The 9,581-nt window shown below is 36.8% G+C and overlaps 2 protein-coding genes across 2 annotated transcripts in view; both read right to left on the bottom strand.

Annotated features, from left to right (window-relative positions):
* The window catches only part of LOC108230390 (solute carrier family 22 member 13-like), a 13,577-nt gene extending 6,406 nt beyond the window's left edge, over positions 1 to 7,171 (bottom strand). Inside the window, exons 1-9 of the mRNA XM_017406546.3 lie at positions 6,387 to 7,171; positions 5,079 to 5,182; positions 4,786 to 4,940; positions 4,461 to 4,632; positions 4,247 to 4,367; positions 4,067 to 4,161; positions 2,350 to 2,564; positions 2,140 to 2,248; positions 1,322 to 1,516 (exon numbers count right to left, since the gene is read on the bottom strand). Coding sequence (XP_017262035.2) covers positions 1,322 to 1,516; positions 2,140 to 2,248; positions 2,350 to 2,564; positions 4,067 to 4,161; positions 4,247 to 4,367; positions 4,461 to 4,632; positions 4,786 to 4,940; positions 5,079 to 5,182; positions 6,387 to 6,761 — 1,541 coding nt within the window. The 5' untranslated portion in view covers positions 6,762 to 7,171. The remainder of the gene's footprint in view (positions 1 to 1,321; positions 1,517 to 2,139; positions 2,249 to 2,349; positions 2,565 to 4,066; positions 4,162 to 4,246; positions 4,368 to 4,460; positions 4,633 to 4,785; positions 4,941 to 5,078; positions 5,183 to 6,386) is intronic.
* Positions 7,172 to 7,838: 667 nt separating this feature from the next.
* LOC108230392 (solute carrier family 22 member 13-like) overlaps positions 7,839 to 9,581 on the bottom strand; it is a 32,105-nt gene continuing 30,362 nt past the window's right edge. The window contains exons 9-10 of the mRNA XM_017406548.3: positions 8,425 to 8,619; positions 7,839 to 8,330 (exon numbers count right to left, since the gene is read on the bottom strand). Coding sequence (XP_017262037.2) covers positions 8,237 to 8,330; positions 8,425 to 8,619 — 289 coding nt within the window. The 3' untranslated portion in view covers positions 7,839 to 8,236. The remainder of the gene's footprint in view (positions 8,331 to 8,424; positions 8,620 to 9,581) is intronic.

Raw genomic sequence — 9,581 nt, 5'->3', positions numbered from 1 at the left:
TTAACAGGATGTGACGTTGCATGTCTTCTTCGTGAGTTATTTGGGGTTATTTTGTATTCCACACTACACAAACCCACAAAGAAGACACTAGACCGCAGAAACGGTAGCGAATCACTTTAGAAAAAATAAATATTGGGTTAAAGTTGCGGGAAAGTTGCAGTGTTTTGGGCAAAGTTGCAAAAAGTTGTGATTTTGCGGGGTTTGCTTAATTTAGCGTTAATAGTTGCGATCGCAACATCGCAAAATCCTGGAAGGTCTGGTTTAAGCAGCCCAACATGGACAGAATTTAGCTGGAAAGTAAGAATAAAGTGTTTATTAAAACACAATTAGTAAGAGCCAACTAGGACATGGATTTTAGAGCCCTCTGCTGGAGAGGTTCTAGCTCAGTAGGAGTCATTACCCTTTTTTGTTGGATTGCCCAATGTCGAAGTTCTTTTGGGAAAATTAAATTAAAAATGAAAATATGACAAATTTTTGTTTTAAAGAGTTCACTTGAACCCCAGCAGATGATGATGACGGGCACCATGACACACCACTATGCCTGTAGGAAAAATGTATTTCATGAGGGCTGTAAAATAATATTTGAACTGGATAATTAAGTTAATATAAATTAAAATTACTGCAGTTTTTTTTTAAGCTAGATATGTTTCTGGAAACCACAACTGCATTTAAATGTTCCTCAGCAAAAGTAGTTTGACATCTCAGTTATCACACAACTTATAGTGAAGGTTTATGAGGAACTCAAAGGCTACATAAGTTCTTTTTACTGTCTAAACCAAACCAATCCAAGGGATGCACTGAATTTCACAAAGAATAGCTTCAAAAAATGCCAGTGACAGGACTTCTCAGAAAACTTGTCACTATGAGGGGAAAGCTTGATTTGCTTGAAACCTTCAAGCAAATACTTCAGCTTTTTATGTAAAAATCATTACAAAAATGATCAGAAGTTGTAAAAGTTTATTCCAGCAATCCAACATGCTTTGTGAAATAAAAAAAATCAAACATATTTTAATAAACTTATTTCCATTAATAATCATTTTACATTACTGTTACTGATATACTTTACAGTTCTTTTGGCTAAAATTTTTGTTGTTGTTTACAACTTTTATACCTGCTAATAAATAAGAGAAATAATAAATGTCTTCTTTTGATTTTAGCATGAATTATAGCTTTGTTTCAGCACCTTCAGAGCAGCTTCGGTCCCCCACTGGTCCATCAGTTTCGTTTCTAATTTACAAACAGAAGAAACACAAATACAGTTAGTGTATAATATGTTAAACATCTTGTTACATCATATTATTAGCTGTAGTAATGACATTACTTGAGCTCAGTATGGTCCTGGAGTTCAACATTGAGTGTTTCAGGCAGAAGCAAACAGAAACCACCAGCAGCAATCGGGATGATGCCATAAATCGCCATGGGAACGGTGGGATGGTAAACATCCAGGAGTCTGATCAGGGGTGCCAGGATGCCCGCCACGCGAGCGCTCACAGAGTTCAGACCCATACCACTATGCCTGCAGAAAAAATGTAAATAAAATACCATTTGAACTGGATAATTAAATTGATATAAATGAAAATTACTGTGTTTTTTTTAGCTAGTTATGTTTCTGGAAACCACAACTGCGTTTAAATGTTCCTCAGCAAAAGTAGCTTGTCATCTTCGTTATCATACAACTTGTAGTGAAGGTTTATGAGGAACTTAAAGGCTACATAAGTTCTTTATCTAATTCTAACCAGGTGTTTTACTGTCTAAACCAAACCAATCCAAGGGATGCATTGACTTTCACAAAGGATAGCTACATAAAATGCCAGTGACAGGACTTCTCAGAACAGAAAACTTGTCACTATGAGGGGAAAGCTGGTGGATTTTGAGACCTTCAAGCAAATTGTTCAGCTTTTTGCAGTGGGGTCCTGTGGAAAGGTTGTGAACAGTTATGAATATACTTAAGGCAGATGGCCATTTAAACGTCTCAATTTTGGGAACAAAGTTTATTTCTGACTGGAGTGACAAACCAACCCATTCACCCATCAATTGATTTGGATAGCTGAGTTAATACTTTTGACAATAAAATATATAAACAGGAACAAGTGATTTTATCTTTAAGGGAAGCAGATAAAACAGCCAATGGAACATTACCTTACATTGGTTGGGTATAATTCAGCTGTGTAAACGTAGGCTGTACTGAAAGCAGCCATCCCAGCGAATTTTCCCAGCATTGCTATCACTGTCACCACCACAGGAAGACCTGATTGGTACACAATATACAAGAAACACATGCATAACTGAAACAATATCTTACTATACATTAACAAGAAAAATTAAACATTAACAGAGTTCCAAAGATACCTTTTGGGACGGCTAGTGTCAGCAGACAAGAGGCTCCACTGAAGAACAGGAAACCTGCTTCACATATTCTCCTCCCAAAGTGTTGAATCAAAGGCCAGGCGCTCATGTTAGCAGGAATTTCAACAAAACCAAAGATGAGCTGTGTGAGGTAAATATCGAGGCCGAAACTCCCAACATTCAGGCTCAGTCCATAATACAAAAAACTTACTGCAAACCTAGAAGCAGATGCAATCTTTAGTTTTATGATTTCAAACACACACATAAAAATGATCTTATGTTAAAGTGATAATTCAAATCATTTGAAGTTGGATTCTGTAAAACAGCTATAAACAAAATGGTATAGGTTGTAGATAGCTCTTTACCTAACTCAGTTTATATACATAGAGTTTATGTTGGGCTAAATTGATGCATTATATTTTGTGAATAAATACAATAAATTATGAACTAACTTCTATGATGTAGCGATCATTTTTGGAATAACTTTTGTAACTGCATCAAAAATTTATTTGCTTCTCAACGTGGGCAATACAGTTTCTACTGTTCCTACAAACAGACACTGAACTGTATTGTAAAAAAGGACACACACAGGAATGTTGAGACTAACTGTCCAGATCAGAGGAGATGACGGAGACGAACCCAGTATGCAGACTCCTGTTAAAATGAAACTAATTTATTAAACTAACGACAAAACAAAAACAAAAGCTGTTGAGGCAGCAAACTAATAAAACTGACTCAAAAATTACAGGAAACAAATACCAACAGAAACAGGAGCATAAACAGGATCAGGAACAGGATCGGGAACGGGCAGGACAGAAACTAACAACATCAAACAAAGAACCAGCGGAGTGTGGAAGGCAATGACCGGGATGACTGGGGATGATGAGGTAAGTGGAGACAGGTAGTGTGATTACGAAGTAGGGACAGGTGTAGGTGGGTGTGGCAGGGAGACAGAGAGAGACTGAGGAAGAGCAAATGAAACAAGAAACGAGATAAGACAGAAACCAAAACACAAACTAAATAAAAATAAAACAAACCCATAACACAGAAAAAACCCAAATCACCACATTAACCTATCAGAAATCACTAAATCTCAATTGGTGTGTTTACTCAAACATTGTGGGTAATAAAAATGCTCCTTATTTTCTTGTGACAGCAGACAGATAATAGAAGCGAGATAAAATGTGCCAAAATTGTATTGGCTAGTTTAACTACAACCAGCTCTTCCCTTCTCACTTCTCTGACTCTGATGGTTTGTTGTCCTTGGTTGCTCTTGTCATATATTATCTTATCGTGTTTGTACAATGTAACCATGCAGGCTTTTAATCTTTTTATAACTTTGTTTCACAAGTTGGACCCATAGTGCAAACCAGTGACCAGGTCTCCTTAAGTCTATTAATTATTGAACTTTGTGAGTCTACGAATGAAAATACATGAGCCTATGTTGTCTAAAAGAATGTAAGGAAGACAAACCTTCATTACAATCAGACCGTACCAGCTTTGGGTTATGAAGTGTGTTGATAAAAAGTTTTAATTCTTTTGGGTAACTAACAATTATTATGACAGTGCTATTGTTTTTATGCTATTTCAATTATACCTCATGTTAAAAGTTCCATTAATTCAAACAGCCATAACTGGTATTGCTCATTTATAAATTATTCAATGACCTGTAAATATGTAAATAGTTGTAAATAAATTTGTTCTGTTTAAGGAAACGCACCAGTTAAAGGCCATAATTGCAGTGCGTTTTCTCAAATATGGTATCCGGAAGATGTCCAACATGTTCTTTCTGTCCTGATTACTCTCCACATTGACCTGTAGATACAAAAATGTTGGAAATGTTCACAGTTGTGCAAATTTTCATACACTTTAGAGGTCAAAGTGCAGTTTGGATGATGACCTTATCTAGGAGATCTTCTGGTAAACTCCTTTTGTTCACTCTGGCTGCTCGCTCAAGCTGCTTTTGTGCCTCCTTCTTCCTGCCCTGCGTCATGAGCCATCGAGCTGACTCTGGGAGAAACCTGTCCAAACAACAAGAAGTTCCAGTTGAAATCCAACTTTCATTGTCTGTGTTTGGCTGGTGGATGATATTCTCCTCCAATACTGATGCTAACCAGTACATGGTCCCCAGGTAAACAATAAGAGGAGTGAACAGCACCAGCTGCAGAATCCTCCAGTTTTTAGCCAAATAAGCGATACCAGACAAAAGCATCTGTCCGACAGCAAACACACCCGTAATGACCATTGTGCAAAGAGCAGATTTCGAAGGACCAATCCATTCCACCACTGCAAAAAACAAAACAAACAAAACAAAAATGAATGGAAAAAAATTTTCATATTATCTGACTTTCCTATCAAAATCACATGCAATCTAATGAACTTCTCTTTCAAATACTTAATAATACTACTATTCATACATGTTAAAAATTGTGGACTTACTCAATACAGATGTGTTCATAATAATAACACCACTTGAGGCCCCATTGAAAAATCTAAGAACCATATAAACATAGATGTTTGGGGAGAAGGCAATGGTCACACCAAACAACATCGTGAGAAAAAGTGAAAGGAGGATCGCAAATTTCCTGCCAAATCTGTAAAAACGACAACAGATGTTGGTTTACTTCTAAGTATTTTGTATATTTAATCCCAATGCATCTTTATCTCAGTTGTAAATGTTAAAGAGTTGTTTCCTAAAGTAGAGGTGTAAATATAAAGATGGGATGTACTACCTGTCAGAAGTAGACCCATATGCCAATGATCCACAAAGAAGACCTGCCATGTGGAGAGACTGGGAAACCTGAATCAACCCCCTCGTATCACAAACGAGATCAAACTGTAAACAAAAACAATGATTACAGGAAGAACATATGATGTACTGTGCAAGAAATTTAAACCAACCATATATATGGATCTTTATGTATGTTTCAATTTTTTGATCATTATGTGGTGTTCCCTGTTGGGATTTGATTCTAGTTCCTCATGTTCATGTATTTGGGTTTTTCAGTTCTCTCCTGTCCTGCCCTCTCTCACCTGTCCCTCGTTGTTCTCTCACCGGGTGATTGTCATTTGAGTTCATTAGTTGTCTCTTCATATTCTGTTCTTCCCTGTTCTTCTTTAGTTATATCTTGGTTTAGTGGTTGGATGGAGTGAACCCAAATGCAGACTGACAATGAGAGCTTGAAAGGAAAACTAATTTATTTACAATAAGAAACAAATGCAAAAGGCTGACGTGGCAGCAACTAAAAAACGAAGACTTAACACGAGAAACCAAAAGGAAAAACCAAAACCCGAAACGGAACCAAAACCGGAATCCTCACAAATACAAAGGCAAACCCAAAGAAACCCAAATCCTGACAAGGTAGGCATTACCCGCTGCATGCTGCATGTCTAGTTTTCTCCCTCCTTATGTTCCACTCAATCGGCCAATTAAGTAAGTTCTTTTGTTTGCTGCCATGTCAGCTCTTTCATTTAATGAGAATTTTTTCAGTTCAGTGCTCAGAGTCTGCCTGCTTTCTGGGTGGAACCTTACACAAACCTGACACCATACTTTGGACTTTTGTCCAGGAATCTAACCAGGACAGCATTTTATGGGTTTATAAATGGGAAACATGAACAAGTGGATTGCAAGTGAAGAACTGTCAGAATCAAACTCATCCCTTAAATTTAGGATCTATTTTATGCCTGAAATGGTTTGACAAACACACAACAACAAAATTCTTCTTAAAATACTCAGATTTTAGACTAAACTTTTATGAAAAGCAGACAAATTTAGAGGTAAAACTTTAAAAGATGCTCAGAATATCTGTAGAAATATTGATCAAAACCATTTTTCAGGATGATAGGAAAGTCTGGTTCTCTAGAAGCAAAATATAAAGGAACTATAAATAACTCGAGTACTCAATCCTAAAGTCATGTAGACATTATAAATCTACATAAACAGCAAAGAATTACAAGTTAAACAAACCAGACAAGTCTAATCCTACAAGCCTGCAAACATAAGTAAATGGATGAAGAGTAAATCATTGTTTTCTGTTTACCTCTGTCAAAATGCTGGAAACCCCAGGCTGAACCTCATACTTCCATCCATGTATGCATGTTGTTGTGCTGTTAAGGCCGTATCGTTCAATCGTTTCCAAATCCAGATCCACAGGTGTGAACATTTTACAGCTTTCAAACCTTCCACCCTCGTCCACTGGGATGGTGAGATGTTTTTGTTTCTCCTCTGTCAGGTTTGGTCCTTTCTCCAAGATCCAGTCTGTGTTACAGTGGTGTGGAAAGCTCATGCCTATGAACACCTGGCCGATCACGTCGAAAGCTGGGAAAATGCTGGGGATGCATAACGCAGCAAGCATCCACTTCTGAAACAAACCAAACTCCCCAACCTCCTTCAGGACCTGTCCGAAGCTGCTCATGCTTACATGTGGTTCAGCTTACAGAGGCTTCTTGTGGGCAAACAAAGGGCAAGATGACTTAATTAATATTTAACCCAGAACATTAAGATAGTCACAATAATTGCCTTGTTCCTATAGACAGCAGAAATAACAGTCATTGCACCAACAATAAAAGTATCACACCAATCCAGTCTATAAAATGAGCAGAGATTATTAATCTAACGCCACAACTAAAATAACAAAGATAATAAAGTGTTAGCATCAGTGGTGTGGCTATGAGCGGGCCTGGCAAGGTCTAGTCCTGCCTACTTTATACTAAGGCCAATACAATTAAATAGCCTCCATTTTCCCCCTTTTCTGTGCTCTTAATCATTTGAAAATAAATAAATTTAGATGCTCTTAGGCCAGGGGTGTCAGACTCGAGGCCTCAAGGGCCGCTGTCCTGGGAGTTGTAGGTTTTTCTGCTTCAACACACCTGACTCAAATGGTTTAATCACCTCCTCACTAAATCATCGTTCTCCAGAAGCAGAAGCAGAAGTCGTTCATTTAAAGCAGGTGTTGTAAAGCAAGAACACATCTTAAACAGGCAGGAAAGCGCCCCCTGAGGAATGGAGTTTGACACGTGTGTCCTAGGCCTTGATTTCAGTGACTTTACACAATGAAATATACGTGACCATGTTCATGTTTAATTTTGGAATTTCATATGGGTGGAGTATGGTTATGCTTTACAGATTTAGTTTTAAAGATTTGGTTTTGACTTAGTATGCGGTCTCTGTGTCTAAAGCCATTTGTCCCATCAACTGAATACATTTGATTGTTTAAGTAATTCAACAGTAGATTGGTTTAATAACAAAGACTGCTGAAGTATATCCCTAAAAACAACAGACAAACCTTTTTCTAATTTTGCTTTTTTATGTATGCTAGAGAATATTAATGTTAATGACAAGCTAATAGACCTAATGTTAAGGAATATGTTACATTTATTGTATTGCAATTGACTCTCAGCTACAACCACATCAAGGTTTAGGTCATTATCTGTAAAAGAATAATTCAGTTATTGTCATTTTGTCAGTAGGCTGTGGCAGCCATCTTGAATCAGGCTTACTTCAAAAGTCAGTCAGTTGAAGATGTCTTCTAATCACTTTCTGCAAATTTAATTAACAAGGTTTAGAGGTCCATGAGATATTTTTATGACATAAAGACACAAACACACATCCATGAGCAAAACCAATATTGTCCATCTTTGCCTCTTGGTGGCAGGCGATGAAGATGAATGTAACCATTACATAGTAACCTAAAGTTATCAGATGTTCTAAAAGTTTATTTTCAGCAATTTTTTTTTGATTTATTCATTTTTTTTTACGTTTTGTGAAATAAGTTTCTTTTTTAATTAATACTCATTTTATACATGCTTATGAAAATATAGTATGTAGTTCTTTTGGCTAAAAGTTTTTTTTTCTTTACAACTTTTATACCTGCTAATAAAAAGGAAAAATTTAAATGTCTTCTTTTGATTTTAGCATAAATGAGAATTCCTCTTCAACACCTTCAGAGCAGCTTCGGTCCCCCGCTGTTCCATTAGTTGTGTATCTAATTTACAAACAGAAGGAACACATATACAGTTAGTGTATAATGTGCTAAACATCGTGTTACATCATATTATTAGCTGTAGTAATGAGATTACTTGAGCTCAGTGTGGTCCTGAAGTTCAACATTGAGGGTTTCAGGCAGCAGCAAACAGAAACCACCAGCAGCGATTGGGATGATGCCATAAATCACCATGGGAACGGTGGGATGGTAAACCTCCAGGAGTCTGTTCAGGGGTGCCAGGATGCCCCCCACGCGAGCACTCATGGAGTTCAGACCCATACCACTATGCCTGAAGAAAGAAACATTCCGGTAAACTTATATCAGGAATGCATGACACTGACAACAGCAGAATACAACTTTTAAACAAAGTGAGCAGATTATACAGCATTTATTACATAAAAATGTCCATACATTGTCCCACAAAAATATGGAAAATTAATGTCTATACCTTTCAAAGATTTGTTGAATTGGAAGAAAGTCAACAATAAAACATTATAACTATAGAATAATTGAAGCAATTTTAAACCATAAAAAGATAAATGATATTTCACAATGTTCACTCCAAATTAAACAAAATCAAAATCACAGTGGTTCATTCAATTGAACTTGTTAATTTTTAATTACACAGTTATCCCAGCAGATATATTTTGATATTCCTGCCTCAAGGTTGCGCTAGAAGTGCTACAGCTAGCTGCTGCTATTTGCATTTGCAAAATACCACTAAATTCCATGAAACATGAACTCAAAGGAGGTGAAATGTTTTGTAAAATAGTTATTAGTATATTTATAAAATATAAAGCAGGTATAAGTGATTTGATATTATGTTTAAGAGAAGCAGATAAAACAGCCGATGAACATTACCTTATATTGGTTGGGTATAATTCAGCTGTGTAAACGTAGGCTATATTAAAAGCTGCTGTGGCAGAGAATTTTCCCAGCATTGCTATGACTGTCACCACCACAGGAAGATCTGATTGGTACACAATGAACAAGAAACACATGTATAGCTAAAATATTATCTCTCTATACATTAAACAGAAAAAATAAACATTAACAGGGTTTCAAAGATACCTTTTGGGACGGCTAGTGTCAGCAGACAAGAGACACCACTGAAGAACAGGAAACCTGCTTCACATATTCTCCTCCCAAAGTGTTGAATCAAAGGCCAGGCGCTCATGTTAGCAGGAATTTCAACAAAACCAAAGATGAGCTGTGTGAGGTAAATATCGAGGCCGAAACTCCCAATATTCA

Source organism: Kryptolebias marmoratus, linkage group LG21, assembly GCF_001649575.2.
Source record: "Kryptolebias marmoratus isolate JLee-2015 linkage group LG21, ASM164957v2, whole genome shotgun sequence".
Lineage (NCBI taxonomy): Eukaryota > Metazoa > Chordata > Actinopteri > Cyprinodontiformes > Rivulidae > Kryptolebias > Kryptolebias marmoratus.
The sequence above is the reverse complement of the archived record's forward strand: the minus strand, read 5'-3'. Positions and strand labels throughout refer to the sequence as shown.